At 36.7% G+C, this 19,754-nt stretch overlaps 1 protein-coding gene across 2 annotated transcripts in view; it reads right to left on the bottom strand.

Annotated features, from left to right (window-relative positions):
* Window positions 1–19,754, bottom strand: part of BCAS3 (breast carcinoma amplified sequence 3) — a 701,971-nt gene that overhangs the window by 549,404 nt on the left and 132,813 nt on the right. For both annotated transcript variants that reach the window (XM_006832356.1, XM_006832357.1), the window contains exon 8: window positions 476–583. In XM_006832356.1, coding sequence (XP_006832419.1) covers window positions 476–583 — 108 coding nt within the window. The remainder of the gene's footprint in view (window positions 1–475; window positions 584–19,754) is intronic.

Raw genomic sequence — 19,754 nt, 5'->3', positions numbered from 1 at the left:
ATTTTCCTAGCACTTTTATAATGAAATAAACTTACAGGATATTCTACACAGATACTTTGTGACATGTAAGGTAAAAGAATTAATTTTTAAAATATTTCTTACATTCCAGAAACAGGCTTAATGAACGCTATGATGATACTTCATTGGAATATTACATGTCACATATAAACCAGTAACTACAAAGAAACATACACAAGACTTCATGTTTACTTATATATTCAGTTCCAATTTTATTTTTCTGAATGCTTGTTATGACCCACTAAGCTGAATTTAAATGAACTGACAACTCTAAAGTGAAAGTTTGAAAACATTTATAATCTAAAGAAAAACTGCATTTAGCAAAATTCTGATGGTATTTCCCTGAGATCTGTTTTCTTTTTATAAAAATCAATCTAGTCATTGTACTCAGAACACTAGATGCCCAGTATATATATTATCTTAAGAATTAGGAGACAAAAAAAAAAAAAATGCTTACCGCTTATTACAGTGGAGATCATAGATCGGTGTTTTAAACTGAATGGACTTGACCATCTCACCAGTGCGAAGTGAATATAGATCCACACAGCAGTAGGGAGGACTCGTGCTAAAAGAAGTAAAAAGCCTCTATTAAAAACTCATAATAAAAGTTGTTAAGTGCCGTGGAGTCAGGTCCGACTTATAGCGACCCTGACACAGGGTTTCCAAGGTTGGAACTCTTTACGGGCGCAGAAAGCCTCATCTTCCTCCAGCAGAGCCGCTGGGAGTTTCGAACTGCTGACCATGAGGTTAGCAGCCAGATTTGTAACCATTATGCTACCAAAGCTCTTTATAATATAAGCTGTTGTTGTTGTTAAGTGCCATCAAGTTGGTTCCTACCCATAGCGACCCTGTACAGGGTTTCTGAGCCTGTAAATCTTTATGGAAGCAGAAAGCCTTGTCTTTCTCCTGAGGAGAGGCTGGTAGTTTCGAACTGCTGACCTCAAGGTTCACAGCCTGATTCGTAACCACTACAACACCAGTTGTTGTTGTTAAGTGCCGTTGAGTTGATTACGACCCATAGCGACCCTGTTTTGTTGTTGTCAGCACAGTAAATTCTACTAATTGCCAGTAGCTTTCCTTACTGACAAATTATCTCAAAATCCCTTTTAAAAATAATTTGAGCAAATTGACTTCTATCTTTCAAGGAAAGATCATAATACATCTTCTGCAATAATACAAAATTAGGAAAGAAAAATAAGTCATCCACCAAATTATCATTATGTAAAATAAAAATCATGTGATTATCTCTGTAAGTATACAACAGCATCTGGTAAAATTAAAATTCCAAATCAGAAAAATTGAAGATAATTTACTTGACAGTACATCTTTTTTGAGGAAAAAAAAAAGAAAAAGAATGAACAAAAAAGAAGAAATCTAAGACTTATGTGAACATTATCAAGAGGCATAATTCATGTGTACTTGGAACTCCAGAAGTGGAGGCAAAAAAATAAAAAGCACAGAGATATTTTGGAAAGTGTTTTGACAGAAAATGTACCAAATATTGTGAAAGGTCAGAAGGTTCCCATCCACAAAGCTCAACTAAGCCCATACAAAGTAGAACCCCACACTGAAAGTCACCAAGACACAGCGTAACCAAACTTTCTAAAACCAAAAACAAAGAATTATGAGAGCAGTGTGTGAAAAACAAAATATTACCTATAAAGGGGCACCAATAAGACTAAAAGGCAGTGTGATAACATATATAAAAACACTGAAACAAAGGAATTCTCAACCTGATTAAAAAAAATAATACCTCTCGGCAAAATAGTAATAAAAGGAAATTCCTCAACATAATTAAAGTGATGCATAAAAAAACGAACAGCCAATTATTATTCTCAGTAGTGAATATTCCTTTTTATGAAGAAATTTTTAAAAATTGAAATTGGCATTGGTGAGAGAAAGACCAGGGAAGTTGTACTGAGGAACTTTTTCATCACAAAAGTGCACCTGCTCATTCTCTGAGGCTAGCTAGGGCTGCCCTACCTACAAGACCACCATACAGCCCTGATCTTGCCCCTTAAAGCTTCTTTTCATCCTTCAAACTTAAGTAACATTTTTTAAATCCCACAATTTGAGTTCCCCAAAAATCTAAAAATTGCTGTTTTGACAAGGGATAAATTAAAGAGGGCAGAATTATTCAGGGAAGGAATACAGAGATCTAGTTTGAGACCAGAGGAACTGGATGGTATCCAGCTGACCAGGACTCAATAGGTCACAGATAGAAAGGGTTGAAAAAAAAGTAGAACAAAACTAAAATTATTTTTTAAAGGCCAGACTTAATGGACGGATAAGAGTCTATTATGATTGCTGCTACCATTGTGCCAATCCATCGAATTGAGAGTCGCCCTCTTTTTTGCTAACCTTCCACTTCAGCAAGCATGATGTCCTTCTCCAGGAACTGGTCCCTCCTAATATACTATGGCCAAAGTTTGAAAGCCAAAGTCTCACCATCCTGGCTTTTAAGGAGCATTCTCGCTGTAATTCTAACAACACAGATTTGTTTGTTCTTCTGACAATTCATGGTATTTTTGATGTTCTTCTCCAACACCATAACTCAACTGCATTAATTCTTCTACAGTCTTCCTTATTTGTTGTCCATCTTTCACATAATGTTGCAGACCGTGTAAAACTGGTCAGAAGTTCGAGGCCCACTGGACCCGAGTGTTGCAGACAATGCAGGCCACAGGCTCTGAGGAACAAATTCTGGCCACTGGCAGTCATGGCAAATAGTTTTTCATCTTAGTGTTCAGTTATGTTTTTTATTTAATTCCAAACATGAGCCCTTAATATCCACAGATAAATGTAATATTTTCCTAAAGCCGAGACAGTTAGGTTTCAAGGTTAAGCCCTTCTCCAAAGGATTAACTGAAAATAGCTTAGCTACTTCCCGGTTCTTTGTTCTATAGACAAAAAAGCCATATTCCCTAAATCTGTCCCACGTGCTGGCTATTCAGCCAAGTTCCTGAAAACCTGGCCCAGGAAGTCAAAACAGCGGGACTCCTCCCAAGCCTTTTGTCCTTCCCTTTCACCTTCCCCCAACTGAGCTCAGGGGCTATAGATATGTTAATTGAGCCTGAGAAACCAAGTTGTGGGCCTGGGATTCGAGCCAGCAAAGTACTATGTAAAGTTGCCTGAATGTGGGAGAATTATGTATGCCAGCTGTACCTTGTCTTAGTCCCTCCCAGCTTGGTGTGAAGCTCCTCCCCTAAATAAAACAGAGGCGCAGGCTGGCCCAGGTGTGCATTACGGCTTGGAGGGCATGCAGTACAGTTTGCAGGGTAATGAGTTGCTGCCTGCAGAGGCCACGATGCCTGTAGTCCCAAGTCTGCCCACCAGTGATGCTTGCACCCTGATTTCGGGGTGCCTCTTTGTCCCCCTCCTTCTGTCATTCTGTGTATTCTTTTGCTATCCCTTTCGCCGCCGGATATCCCCTCCTCGTGAACCAAACACTCGTGAACCAAGTTCCTATGTCAAGGCCGGTCCCCGACAACATAACATGCCTTATGTCAGGCACATTCTAAGTCCTGTAAAGTGATATCTTTGCTCTTTCACACTTCAAAGATAATATGTTGTTTGATGTTCTGACTGCTGCTTCCATGAGTGTTGATTGTGGATCCAAGCAAAATGAAATCTTTGACAACTTCAATTTTCATCAGTATTTTAAGTCCCCTTCACTTCTCCGCAAGCAAGTTTATATCATCTGCATATCGTAGGTTGTTAATGAGTCTTCCTCCAATCCTGACTCCATGTTCTTTTTCATATAACCCAGCTTCTTAGATTATCTATTCTGTGTACAGACTGAATAAGTATGGTGAAAGAATAAAGCTCTGGTGCACACCTTTCCTGATTTTAAGCCATTCAGTATCCCCGTGCTCTGTTATAATGAATTCCTCTCAGTCTATATACAGGTTACTGATGAGCACAATTAAGTATTCTGGAACACCTATTATTTGCAATGCTACCCATAGTTTGCCATGAACCATATAGTCAAAAATGTTTACATAGTCAATAAACTACAAGTAAGCATCTTTCTGATATTCTCTCCTTTCAGTCAAGAACCATCTTATGTCAGTAGTGACAGCTCTAATTACACATCTTCTTCTGATTCCAGTTTTAATTTCTGGAATTTACTTGTCAGTGTGTTGATGCAACCATTTTTCAATTACATTCAGCAAAATTTTTTTAAAATTTACACTGTTGTTGTTAAGTACTGTCTAGCTGGTCCTGACTCATAGCAACCCTATATAGGGTTCTGAGAAGCTGCTGGTGGGTTTGAATTGCCGACCTTGTAGTTCACAGCGCAGGGCTGACCCAATAGCACCAATTTTACAGTACAATAGGTAAAATTAAGTGATGAACAAGAAAGTGATGAACAATATATTTCTATTGAAATTTCAAAAGTCACTTTAACACTCAACCATTAAAAAGAATTAGTCATCCATTCCATAATACTGTTTTTGTTGTTATTAAGTGTTGCTGAGTTTGTTTCAACTCATAGTGACCCTGTATAGGGTTTCCAAGGTGTGGCTAGTGAGTTTGAACCGCTGATATTGTGATTCAAAGTGACCTTGAAGTCTAGTGCTTTATTTCACAGTGCTACACCAGGACTTCAGGTTCCATAATATAGAGGAGCTCTAAAACATTATGCTACATGGAAAAGGAGGCCTGGTGTGGCACTGTGGGTTAATGCACTGGACCGCAAGGTCAGTTTGAACTGCAAGGTCAATGGTTCAAATTCACCAGCCGTGACTCAGAAATACAGAGTCGCTATGAGTCGGAACAGATTCCATGTCACTTTAACAACAAAAACAACAATGTGGGAAAGAAAGATATAAAAGAATATTGACTCTGTGCATTCCTTCATGTGGAAATCTAGAAAAGGCAAAACAATAAAAATAAGAGTTGTCACAGGCCAGTGGAGGTAAAGAATGCAAAGTGGTGGGAGAAACTTCTTAGAACATCTTGTATACAATTGGCCAAACTAGAATGAGAGGGGAAAAATTAAATTCAATCTCTAAAACTGACACAAAGTCAAAATTCTTACCATGTTCCATTCCTTTGCTGAGAAAGAATGAGTTAATAATGAAAGAAATCTAACATTGTGCCAGACCAACTGGGAGGGAAACAACAGCTTGTCACTTTCAATTAGCAGCTCATTAAGGCTGGAGCAAACTAGAAACTCAAATGCTGATCACTTCACTGGCATCCACACAACCTCACAACTGAGACTCTTCCTGCAGAGAGCACTCAGTAAAAATAGACAAAACAAATGCTTTGAAGGTTCAATTCAGAGCTGACTGAACAAGGCTTGGCAGAACTAAAAACTCTATTAATATATGGAAAAAAACATCTCATTCAATGTCTAATAGAGAAAGATAATTCTTTAAAACAAGAGTCTTAACAAAGTCACACATTCACAGAGCAATCACCATACTTCCTGCCAAAACATAGTTATGTACCCACCCTACATACCCTTTTGTTCTCCGTTTTCTTTTTTAAAAAAAGTTGTGACTGTTCCCATGAGACACAGCAAGACAATCCCAATTTTAGTCAAAAGCTGGCTGCTGTAAAAGCTTTCCACATAACAATCAATCAATAAATATGTTTCATAACAGAAAGGATGCATGTTGTATCAAAATATACAGATACGAAACAAGTTTTAACTTTGTACATGCATGATGTAGAAGACAAACCTAATAATTTAAGGGGGGAAGTTCCCAACAGGTATTTTGAGAGACACATTTAAGAATGACTAAATTTATTTCAAGCAAAATCAAAGGTTGGAAGAAAAGCAGAAATGATACAATTTTTATTACTAAATGGCTGCTTAAAGACCTCTAAATTGTGTCCAACTCTTTAGGCTTTGTAATACATAGATACCAACATGTAGGATAAAGTTATTTTGTATTTTTCATTCTAAGCATAAAATAGAGATGAAAAAAAAATCTCAACTGGTATTTTTTCCCCCGAGTTTACTGTTTTACAGTAAATTATCAAGCATGAGTGTTGGACAAAATTTCTATCACAAAAATATGTTCCATACTTTACAGCTGACCTAGATCTATAAAGAAAGTATGGAGTAAAAGTCTTCATTGTAATACATTACAATGGCCAAAGCTATGGATTTACACATTTAATTCATTTCACTAAAAAGGGTTGGATACATCTACTTAAAGAGCTAATTTTTAAAAATGCTTCTATTATTGAAAATGAAGTTATAAAGTAAGCAGTTAGGAACTATAAACACAATAGTTAAAACAGGATTTCTTTAAATACCTTAAAAGTAAACATATTAAAAATGTCATATAGAAATAAATACTAACAAGAAAGCAATAAATATTTTCATCTGAAAAAATCAACTATCATTTCAGAACTAGGCAAATAAATGATACTTACCTAAAAGATACTTTGTTAAACTCTCAATGATGGTTGTTTTTAAGGACCATCAAGTTGGTGTGTTTGGTAGGTCTGAATCACCAACTTCTTAATATTCGTAATATCTTAAATAATATATGTCTTAAATTCAGGTCCATATATTATCCAAAGTCTTGGTGTGGCATTGTAGGATAAGCAAGGTCAGTGTGAACTGCAATGTCGGCGGTTCAAACTCACCAGTTGCCCTATATAGGGTCACTATGAGTCAGAATCAGCTCGATGGCATCTTTAAAGTCTAATAATTTTATTTTTCCTTTCCCCTTCAATTAATAAACTATAATACACTTTATTTTCCCTTCAATACATGTTGTTTATATTTAATCAATAAAATACGATGATAAATTTAAAATAAATTTAAAATACAACCTATATAATCAAATTTTAAGTCACCAGCTATAAAAAAGCAATGGAAAAGATAATACTTCTTTGCAGACTGCAGCATTAAACCAATTACCACAAAAGAATTAAAGAATATTTTTATTTAAAAGGATTTTCTATAAGGGAAAATTAAGACATGGTCTTCTTTTAAGACAGAGAGACAGTGAATAAGCATAGACATCTCACAGAAGATACACGGATGGCATGATTAAGCATTCAAATTAATTCTGACTCATAGCAACTTGATAGGACAGAGCAGAACTTCCCCAGAGGGTTCCCAATCTTATGAATGTTTATAGACGACCACATGTTTCTCTGAAGAAGCTGGTGGAGGGTTCAAACTGTCAACCTTTCAATCAGCAATGGAGCATTTTAACCACTGTACTAAGAGATACCAATAAACTTCTACCAGAACTGCTAAAACAAAACCAGTGACAGTAGAAATGCCTGAGCTTACAGGTGAGAACAAAGCAGAATATCTTTCTATAATATTTATTAGCCATAAGATATGCAACATTGAGTAATATTTAAAAATAAAGATAATTTTACATGTAATTTAAAGGATACTGTGTGTACAGTTGACCTTAACAACAGGGGAGCTAGGGATGCTGATCCCCTACGCATCAAAAATTTGTATATTAACTTTTGGCTTCCCAAACACTTAACTGGCAGCCTTATCAATAACTTAAACCATTAATGCATATACTGTATGTTCTATGTATTATATATGGCATTTTTAATATAAGGTAAAAATTATTCTGCAAAAAGTACAAGGTCTTCATGTATGCTGGCATAGCTATAGAGAGAGCTTCACAAATTTCCTTTTCTTTTATTACAACCATCCTTATGCTAGATTAATTGATCTTGAAATGGTACGCAACCACAGCTTCTGACCTCAGTCTATTGTGGTGGTGGTGATGGCTGTGTACCACCGACTCAATTCCCACTCATAGTGACTCTGTATAGGGCTTCTGAAATTATAGATTGTTATAGGAGCAGAAAGCCTCACCTTTCTCCGTGGAGCAACTGGTAGATTTGAACTACTGACCTTGAGGTTAGCAACTCAGTTTGTAATCCTACATTACTAGGGCTCCTTCAGTCTAAGGTACATATCAAGAAATTCAACTTTTTCTTGTAAGGACTTGCCTTTTCTCAGCAACACTGTTGACACTTCATATGGGTCCCATGGTGTGTTTTTAAGGTGTACCGTATTACTCTAAACACAATGAAAAATAAGTGAAAGTCGCAAGAGATCACTTTTGATCGTGATAATGCAATTTACTGACACAAATTGCTCACTCAGAGTTGATTGGAACACATAGTGCTTTGTTTTGTTTTGTTTTGTTTTTCAATCTGTGTAATACATGGACTTGTGCAATTCAAATGTGTGATATTAAAGGATGAACTGTATATTCATTAGAGATATTGGGCCATAGTTACCTATTGTGTTTATCTGGGTAATACTGGCCTTATAAAATGAATTGACAAATAAGTGTTGTTTCCTATTCTCTCAAAGACAGCCTAAAATTAGTGTTAATTTTTCTTTAGACGTTACAATTTTCTGGGAAATTTTCTGGCCTGGAAATTTTTCTTTTGGAAACTATAAATGATATCTCATTAGTAGTTTTAGAGCATTTTACATTATCTATTTATCTTGGCAAGAAGCTCTGGTAGCGTAGTGGTTATGAATTGGGCTGCGAGCTGCAAGTCGGTCAGCAGTTCGAAACTACCAGCTGTTCCGTGGGAGAAAGATGAGGCTTTCTGCTCCCATAAAGATTTACAGCCTTGGAAACCCTGTATAGGGTCGCTATGAGTCGGAACCGACTCCACGGCACATAGCAACAACAACAATTTATCTTGGCTGGGTTTTAAATTTGTGTTTTTCAAGGAATTGGCACATTTCTTCTAAATTGCCAAAATAAAGGCAATTTAAACTGTGAGTTCCAGAATTTTTGCATCTGTATTCTATGAAGGAGAGTGAGTTTCAAATCAAGAGAAATATCAAATGTCCAGTAATTAATCTCCCTCCCCTGTTCTATGTTCTCTGCTCGAAGTGTGAAGCACTTTGTGTGTTTTGTTTACCTAGTGTTGCCAGCTACAGTTATTCTATTCCTCAATAAAATTCCTTTTCTTTCTCTTAATACAGATTTTCTTTTTTGAACATAATATATCCTTATTTATTATGATTACTAGCAATTGTTTGAGTATACTAAAATTAGACTTGTATATTTTAAAGTAATGAATTTTACAGTACATGAGTTTCATGATATATGAATCTCAATTTTTTTTTTTTAAATTATGAAAGGAAGTCAAATTAACTCTATTTATGAGAAAATACATTAGAAATACATATATCCATTTTTAAGATCTAATTTATATTTTTAAATCAACTGGATGGCAATAGGTTTTAGTTTATAGAATCAGAATATAAATAAACAAATGGTCTATATGAACAAAATATACTAAAATACAAGGCCTGCTTGAACATTTTCTAGTAGGTGAAGGCAGGAGTCTTGGTGTGGCACTGTAGGAAAAGCAATGAACCATGAGGTCAGTTTGAACCACAGTGTCAATGGTTCAAACTCACCAGCCACTCCTTAGAAACTCTATACAGGGTTGCTATGAGTTGGAACCGATGCAACTGGCACTTAACAACAATACAGTTAATCAGTCAAGACATTTATCTGTCTGAGTAAGTAAAATACATTGTTTTGATGTTGATCAATGTTATGTATAAAAGAAAATACAGTAAGGAAAAAGGATAATAAGTACAGGACATGAAATATATGCATCAATGTTCATAGAACCGTACGAGAATTGAGAGAAAGAAAATTAGATATGGCACAGGAATGATCAGCACTGCATTTCAAACTCACTAGCCGTTCCTCAGAAACCCTGTACAGGGTCACTGTGAGTCAGAACCTACTTGATTGCACTTAACGACAACAACAGAGCACTGGTTTCTTTATAACTGATATAAACGTGAAAATGGGCAAAATCTACCATGAAAAGTCATATAATAGCAGTGAGACTATGAGTGTGGGCAGAAAAGAGAGCTAGATGCTAATCCAACCTCTAGCTACTGTTGTTAAGTGCCATTGAGTGTTCCAACTCATAGTGACCCTGTATATGGTTTCCAAGAAGCAACTGGTGAGCTTGAACCACTGACTGTGAGGTTCAAACTGACCTTGTAGTCCAGTGCATTAATCTGAAAAACTGTACATAATTTAAATATAAATATACAGATAGAAAGGAATAGCTAGAAACATGATTATAAAAAGCTTGTAAGCCGGTCTTCGGCCTGGAGCAGCTAGAGGAACAGAAGATACTTCTTGAAAGAAAGACCAGCAGGAAAAATAAAAAACAAAAATGGTAGTCTGATTTGGCTGCCACAAAAACAAGCAAGTTGTCCATTGGGGAGCCATCAAGGCAAGCAATCAAGTCCCTTCAGGGCAAACCCCCTTCCAAAACTGAAACTCAAAGGGAATATATGAGCAGGCATGTAAGGTTGCTGATGACCACACTCGTCTACTGATGAGTGGCAGTGAGGGAAAAACATCAATGAAAAAGTTAGGCTGAGTCAGACCATGTCACATAGACTCCCATTGACCTGGAGTATGGTGAGACCATACTCAGGGGACTCCTGAGCCCATGGACAAGGGCACAGCCACACAGGGCTAGAGTTAAGAGTGAAGCGTCCAGCTGATATGAAGTGAGGAAAGAAGCACAAGAACACCCATACTTACAGATAGCACCCATTTGACCTAGCTTCAATGACTGGATGATCAGAACTTGACTACAGGAAGACTGAAGAAAAAACAATTTTTTTAAATAAAGAAAACAAGTGTAAACCGCTAACATTTGATGAACCTATCCTATACTTATGGATGTAGTAGATTAAAATACCAACCAAGAAGTAAAGTGTCTTCACAGCAAGGGTCATTCCAATCCCCTCTGTACGTACACAGGGTTGATAGGGACGGGCAACTTAGACACTGGCTACCTAAAATGGGGGGGTGGGCACTATAAAGGCACAAAGTGACTGGCTTATAAGTTTTCAAGAGGGAGTTTAGTTTCAGAGTGTGCGAGGAAAGGTAGAATCTCCACTGAGTGGTTTACATCCTGTCTAGATGATGGGGCTGGTGAAAGGAGATGGGGATAAGATTCTAATGATTCAATAGTGAGTAACTGTTATCATGACTGATTGTGATTGTCGCAACTGTAAAGGCAGACATTTTATAGCAAAAAAGGGGGAGTGGGTGATCTTGCAGTCCAGGAGTAAAGGGCCCTAGGACCATCAAGGAAGAAGAGCAGAAGTGGAGTGTGGGACCCTATTCAGAGAAGCAATGATGCCAGAGATGGAGGCAGGGATGATGATGTGGAGAGACGGAGCCTCTGGGGACTCTAGACTCATGGAGGGAGAGGGGCTGTGTGCCGGCGGAGGGGACAGGGGGCAGACTTGCAGGGTAATTCCTTTAGTTGTTTGAATGACTGTATATTTCTGAGTGTTTTTGTATACATAAAAATTTTTTTTAAATAGAAGCAAATACTGTTGAATGATGATGCATGCAGGGGATTGTAATCATTACAACAAGACAAAATACAATAGGATGAATGTAAAGCTGATGTTCTCCTATGTAAACTATCACTCAATTCACAATAAAAACTTAAAAACAAAATACATACATATATATATATATATATATACATACATACAAGAGAACTTCAAAAAATGCTTGAATAGAAATTTTCAGCAAACTTTTTTAAGCCCCCACCCCCACCCCCCTCAGACTATCAAGGATCACAGTGCATTTGCAAAATGTAGTAAGGCTGTCTACTACCATACAAATATAAGGCCAAACTTGCATTGCAATGAAAAGATTGCTTATTTCAACAACTAATTATTTTTAGGTAAAGCAGATAGGATTACTTACATCACTGAGTTGTAACAACCAAAGAATTAGTTCCACAGCAGAAAAGTAGACACTGAAAAATCTCAGCTATCTATAGAGGAGGGATTTACTAGGCTGCAAAGTAACTCACACAAACAGTTTTCCATAGCAGTCACATAATTTTACATTCCCGCTGGTAACAAACAAGGCTTCCCATTTTTTCACATCCTCACTAATACTTGTTTTTACTTTCCTTGTCTTTCTTTTTTAAGCAATAATCATCTCTTGTCAGTTTTGATTTGCATTTCCCTGATCACTAATGACACGGAACACTTATTTTTCATGTGCTTATTAGTTATTTGTATTTCTTCTTTGGAGAAATGCCTATTTAAATACTTTGCCCACTTTTTAATTGGGTTCTTTTTGTTGGTTGTAGGAATTTTCTCTGTCAAGGTCTGCTTTTCAATATTGCATAATATGTTTTTATTTATATTCACATGAGTCTTCATCATTAGAAAATAGTCATCTAACTGGACAATGTTTTCAAAATACTTTTTTTTACACAATACAATAAATATCACTTTAAAGCAATGTGAAATATGGCTTTTATGATTTCAAATTTCTAAACATAATACAATTTTCATTTACAAAGCCTGTTATTATTTTCATTCATGATATTTAACAGATTGAATCAAAATTAGGAAAAGCGGAACAAAGTATTTTAGAAAGTGACATTTTCCAAGAATGCATGTATAAGTGAAACATAAAATAGCAAAGACATTTTAAATCTACCGCAAATTTTAAGAAGCATGGAAACATTTATTTTTAAATGGAAAAAAGCTGCAAAACCTTCGACGTGTATTAGTGGATCTAATCCTTTAAATATAAGAGGAAAAATTTTGATACTATTACATTATTTGTGTTCTTCAACTCCTAAAGAACAAAAACTAGTTGGCGTCATTTTTCATTAAAGAAAACAAACAAAGAAATAATGTCATCCAGTCAATTCCGACTCACAGCGACCTTACAGAGCAGAGTAAATCCGGCCCATGAGGCTTCCAAAGTTGTACATTTGTATTTAGGGAAGCAGCCTGGCACATCTTTCTCTCACAGAGCAGCTGGTGGGTTCAAACTGCTGACTTGTTTTGCTTAGCACCCAAGCACATTAACTACGGCACCACTGGTGCTCATTTTTTACTGAAGACTTAAAACTAAAATACAAAGAATTTAGTAACTTATTTAAAGAAAAAATGTGTGATTAGTCTAATTGACAACATTTTCTTTCTGCAGATTTCTAAACAAACATGGGGTAATTATATCTTCCAATACTTGCATAACTTGAGAGTTGTATAAACAATGCTTTTTCATGAAAACCAGGCAGGAAGGGGTAAAAAAATTGTTCCACATAAAAATTGGAGGTAATGTTAGAATTATTACCAGAATGAAATGTTCCCATTTAATCCAAAATAAAACAAACAAAGCAAAACTAATTGCTTTCAAGTAGATTCCAACTGCTGGTGACCCCATTTGTTTAGAAGAGAACTGAATTACATAGAATTTTCTAGACTGTGGACTTTCAGAAGCAGCTCTTTAGTCCTTTTGTCTGAGACATTGGTGGTTAATAGTCTTCCTGCTATTTATTTTTGTCAAATCTGCTCTTCATTTCTAGGTTCTTAAGGTAATGTAAGCATTCAATGCTATAAATTTTCCTATAAACTCTGCTTTAGTTACATCTCATAGATTTATATATTGTGGGTTTGTTTTTGTTTTGCATTACTCAGTTCAAAATATTTTCTAACTTCTCTTATGATTTGTTTGGAACATGAGTGTTGAATTCCCAAACATTTTGCGTATTTTTCAGACAGATTTAAAGTTACTGAGGCATGCATATGATCAGTCTTGGTGAATGAATGTTCCATGTGTCCTTAAAAGAACATAGATTCTGTGGTTGTGGGTATAGCGTTCTATAGATATCAATAAAAGATAGTTGGGTGATATTGTAGTTCACATCTCATCTATCCTGATTGTTTTTCAGTCTACTTGTTCTGCAGATTCCTAAAAGAGAAGTGTTAATCTCCAAGTTTAGTTGTTGATTTGTCTAATCACGTTTCAGGTGTGATTTTGCTTCATGCTTCCTGAAAATTCATGTATTTTGAAGCATTTACTTGAATGGTCAAAAAAGAAGTTATACTTACCTAAAGAAATAAACATTAGTGGCGCACATTCATTACATATGAGTAGGTATTCCTCGGTAATGTAAGCATAGGGAAATTTTGAGTACAGGAGAATAAAAATCTAAGAGAATTCCAAATAGGATTAAAATTCTCATTAAGTAAAACAAATGGTAATCTGATGAGTTGAAAACGTTGTGAATTTTTAAAGCAGCTTCCATATATAAAAGAAGCAAATTAACTGACAAGTTACTGTGTCGTCTTTTGTCACACCTGTATAACATATGGAGTTCTGGTGTGGTGCTGTGGGATAATGCACAGGATCACACAGTTGGTTTCACACACAAGGTCAATGGTTCAAATTCCAGCCGCTCCTCAGAAACTCTACACAAGGGCACTATGAGTTGGAACTGACTCAGCAGCATTTAAACAACAACAACATGTGACATATGGGGTTGCAGTGAGTCAGACTGACCCACTGACAATGGGTTTGGTGTTTCAACAATTAATTAAATACAGACCTAACATCATCTCTGCTCATTTAAATATCCAGAATCTGTCTCTGCAAAAAATAAATGAATAAGCAAATATAAAATAGAATTAGCACATTTTTAAACTTCCCAAATGTTTTTAATTAGACATATAAGGTGTTTGTTGTTAAGTGCCATCGAGCCGGTTCCAACACATAGTGACCCTGTATAGGGTTTCTGAGGAGCTTCTGGTGAGCTTGAACCACCGACCTTGCAGTTCAAACGGCTTTAGTCTGGCGCATTAACCCACAGCACCACCCGAGGACTCAAAACCTACAGCGTCCAGTATTCCCAGGCAGTCTCCCATTCACGTAATTAGCTAAACCCAATCCTGTTTAGCTTCCGAGATCTGACAAGATCGGGCGTATTCAGGGTGGTATGGCCATGCTGTTGTTGCTAAGTGCCGCCGAGTTGATTCCAACCCATAGCGACCCTGGATAGGGTTTCCAAGGAGCAACTGGTGAGCTTAAACCACCGACCTGGCAGTTCAAACGACTTTGCAGTCTGGCGCATTAGCCCACAGCACCACACCAGGACTCCAATGACTTTTCTATATAACCTGATCTCATTTGAATTACTATATAACCATGTTGAGGTTATGATAATTAAAACTCTAACTTATGATAATATGGAGTCCTGGTGTGGTGATGTGGGTTAAGGCGCTGGACTGAAAAGTAGTTCTGAACCACAAGATCAGCTGTTCAAGCTCACCAGCTGCAACCTGGAAACCCTGTACAGGCTCACCATGGGTCAGAACTAATTCGAAAGCACTTGACAACAGCAATAAGATAATATATATCAAAAATCTTGTGGAATATCCTGAAATTAGAGAGAGAAAAAATCAGATCAGGAAATGAAGAACTTCATCCGATAGGAAGAGGTTTTCCCTATACAAACAAAAAAAAAAACCTACTAAAAGCAATCACTTACATTTATGGCATACTTATTTTCACTGAAATCATTTTAACTTTTTCTTTGACATCAAAGCAAATATAAGGATAGTAACTCCACATAAAATTATTATATGATAGTGCATAATTCAGTAAACATATAAGATATATTTAAATAACATTAAATGATCCATGTTGTTGTTATTAAGTATCATCGAGTCAATTCTGACTCATACCAACCCTGCATGGGGTTACCGAGTGGCAGGTGGTGGGTTTGAACTGTCAATCTTGTGGTTTGCAGTCCAGTGCTGATCCTACACCACACCAAACAATCTATATGTTGTTGTTGTTAAGTGTCATGGAGTTTGTTCCAAAAGTAATAGGTACCAGGGTTCAAACAACAAATAAATAGTAAATGCATTCATTTAAAAACAAAAATACCAAAATAGTTTCTGGGTTGTTTATGTTTTTAAATTGCTTTGTTTCTTACCAAGTGGTGATATTAAAAAGTTCTTAATGAAGGAAGCAACTACCATTTGCACCAAAAGCAAAGTCCTGGCATGGCACTGTGGGATACTCAGCCATTCCTTAGAATTCCTATACAAGTTCACTATGTTTGGAACCAACTTGATAGTACTTAACAACAGCACAAAAAATAATAATCAACAGGTACATTTCTCTGAGTTACTAATTTTGTTGTTTAAAGGACAGACACTTCACCAAAGGAGCCACTCAGGCAGCCGACAAACATATGAAGAATCATTCACAATCATTAGCCATTAGAGATGCAAGCCAAAACAATAATGAGATATCATATTATTCTATCATTAATAGCAAAGTTTCAAATTACAGTGAACATCAAATGCTGGTGAGGGCTTAGAGAGACTGGGACCCTCCCTACACTGCTGGTAGGACTATAAAATGGTGCAACCAACGTGGAAAACGGTATAGCCCTTTCTCAAAAAGTTGCAGATAGAAATACCATATGGCCCAACTACTAAAAAGATCTACTTGGTCTTTATCCTCAGAAATAAGAGCTGTGACAAGACCAGATACAGGCACACTCATGTTCACTGTAACACTATCCACAACAGCAAAAAGATGGAGACAGCCTAAATGATCATTAACAGAAGAAAGGTTAAACAAACTTTGGTATACACATACAATGGAATATTACGCAACGATGAAGAATAACAAAGAATCTGCAAAGCACCTCACAACATGGATGAACCTGGAGGACATTATGCTGAGTGAAATTAGTCAATCACAAAGGACATATATTACATGAGACTACTATTGTTAAAGTTAAGAAAAGATTTTCTTGCTAAATTAGACAATCTACGATGATTACAGGGGGTGAGGGGTAAGGAAACAAATTAAATGAATAGTAGATACTGTTGACTGACGCAATCATTGTAACAAAATGAAGAGTAGGATTTGTTGACTGTGAAACATGATCTGCTTTGTAAATCTTCACTCAATTCACAATTAAAAAAAAAAAAAAGAACTAAAAGCTTCTGGAAGGTAGACACTATGTCTTATTTGGTGTTGTCATTAAAGAAATGCAAATCAAAATTATAATGAGATACCATCATGTTCCTGCTAAAGTGGCACTTCACATTTGTTTTAAATATATGAAGTTATATATTTTAATATATATATAATATACATTGTATATAACTTTATATATACTTTTAACATATAGTTATATATTTTAATACATAAAGATATATATTTTTTAAATCCAAAAACAACAAATGCTTGTAAGGATATGGGGAGATTGGATCTCTCATCCACTGTTAGTGGGATTGTAAAATGGTATAACCAGTATGGAGAACTAAAAATAAAGCTATTGTATGATCCTGCAATCCTACTTTACGTATACACCATAGAGATCTAACCGAAAAGCTATGAACAGACATATGCACACACAGCACTACCTCTAAGTGTCCATAAGCAGAAGGATGAATAAACAAAAAGGGGTCCATACATATAATGGAACACTACACAGCCATAAAGAATACATTGTTTGCACTAATTTATATTCCCACTAACAGTGTAAAAGAGGTCTTATTTCTCTACATCTTTGCAACTCTTGGTACTGACACACCTAAACCTTTCTGCAAATTGGATATATTTGGAGTGAAATGCGTCAATCTCAAAAGGACAAATATTGTATGAGACCACTGATGTAAAAAGTTAAGAAAAGGTTTACTTGATAAAAGAAAACACTCTATGATGGTTACTGATGGTGGTGGGAAGAGAGGGGAAATTATCCACGGGTAGTGGTTGTGGTTATGGTCATAACAACCCTGTATAAGGTTTCCAAGGCTGTGCATCTTGATGGGAGCAGAAAGTCTCATCTTCCTCCTGTGGAGTGGCTGGTAGATTTGAACTGTTGACCTTGAGGTTAGCAGCTCAACTCGTAATGCACTACACTACCAGAGCCCCAGATAGAGGGCAGACACACGTTAATTTAACATGGGCAATGGAGGAGACAACTGTACAAGAGTGAGGTTGCCAGAGGAAAGATGGAGGTAGCGGGAGACACGGAGGGATGCATGAATTAAAGTAAATAGAGGTAAATACTGTTAACTGATGGTACGTGGAGTAGATTGTACTCATTGTAGAGAAGCAAAACATATGACTTGTTTAAAGTAAAACTGATGATTTTCTCTGAAAACCTTCACTCAATTTACAACGAAAAGCTAAAAAAAAAATAAATAAAAAAAAAACAACAATGACGACAAGTCCCTTAAACGTTACATTATAAAAGATTCTGGAGGACATTTGTTGAGTGAAATGGGTCATCAAAAAGGGACACATTTTGTATGATCTTACTTTTATAAAAAGACAAAGACAAGTATACATAGAGAAACCAGCATTCATTAGTGTTAACCAGAGATAGGAGGGTTGTTGTTGTTGTTGTTGTTGTTAAGTACCATGGAGTCAGTTCCAACTCAAAGTAACTCTGTATAGGGTTTCCAAGGAATGGCTGGTGAGCTTAAACTGCCAACCTTGTGGTTCAAACCAACTTTGAAGTCTAGCGCATTAACCCGCAGCACCACACCAGGATTCCATAGAAGGAGTTGTTGTTGTTAAGTGCCATCGAGTCGATTCCGACCCATAGCGACCCTGCATAGGGTTTCCAAGGAGCAGGTAGTTAGCTTGAACCTCCAACCTTGCAGTTCAAACAACTTTGCAGTCTGACACATTAATGCACAGCGCCACACCAGGACTCCATAGGAGGGGTTGTTGTTGTTGTGAAGTGCTGTTGAGGAGGGGTAGGGAGGGGAAAATCACTCTTGGTAGTTGTTGTTGTTGTTGTTGTTAAATGCCATCAAGTCAATTTCGACCCATAGCAAACCTGTGTAGGGTTTTAATAGACAGTTGTTATTTTTGATGACAGGAAAGGTAACAATGGATGAGGGTAAAATGGGTGCAGCTTGACCTAAGTTAATTATGTTAATAAGAAGTAGAGCAGAATAAAGGACATTTTTGGTAAATGATAAGAAATAAATGTATGTGTGCTATCATTTACCAAAATGATACTAAAATGTATGTGTCGTTACATAAAGGCATATATGAATATATACATGTGCACGTACAGGCGTACTGTGGTGCTGTAGGATATGCTAACCTCAAGGTCAGCAGTTCAAATCGACCAGGTGCTTTTCAGAAACCCTACAGAGGGTCTCTATGATTTGGAACCAATTTGATGGTTCACAGCAGCAGCATAAACATGCATGTGTGTGCATACATACATATCTATTTATATAATAAAGCTCATAGGGAACACAACTATAGGCACTTCTTAGACATAACCAAACACCTTGTGAGGCTGGTTTCACATGAGGCATCTAGGTCCACTGGCATAACACGGTTCATCAAGTTTACATTCTACATCCTAGTTCATGAGTAGCATCTGGGGTCTCAAAAGCTCACGAGCAGTCATCTAAGATGATCTCTAAGCATCTGAAGCAAAAGAGAAAGAAGGAAACCAAAGAAACTAGTCTACAGGACTAAAGATAGTCTATACAAACCACAGCCTTATCGAATCTAGATGGTGCCCAGGTGCAACTACATACATACTGCTCCAGCCAAGACCACAATGGACAGACCCCGATAGAGTGGAAGGAACACAACTCAATCTTAAAAAATCCAGAATTCATGGGCTGGTTTGAACTCGAGATCCCTTGAGAATACCTTGTTATTGTTGTTAAGTGTCACTGAGTTGGTTCTGATTCACTGTGACCCCGTATAGGGTTACCAAGGAACAGCTGGTGGGTTTGAACTACTGACCTTGTCATTCACAGTCCAGTGCTACCTTGGCGGTGGTGGTGGTGATGTGCTATGGAGTCAGTTTGGACTCATAGTGACCCTGTACAGGGTTTCCGAGGCTATAAATCTTTACAGGAGTAGAAAGCCTCATCTTTCTCC

This window comes from Chrysochloris asiatica, unplaced genomic scaffold (assembly GCF_000296735.1).
Source record: "Chrysochloris asiatica unplaced genomic scaffold, ChrAsi1.0 scaffold00007, whole genome shotgun sequence".
NCBI lineage: Eukaryota > Metazoa > Chordata > Mammalia > Afrosoricida > Chrysochloridae > Chrysochloris > Chrysochloris asiatica.
Note: the sequence above shows the minus strand (reverse complement) of the source record. Positions and strands in the feature narration are given on the sequence as shown.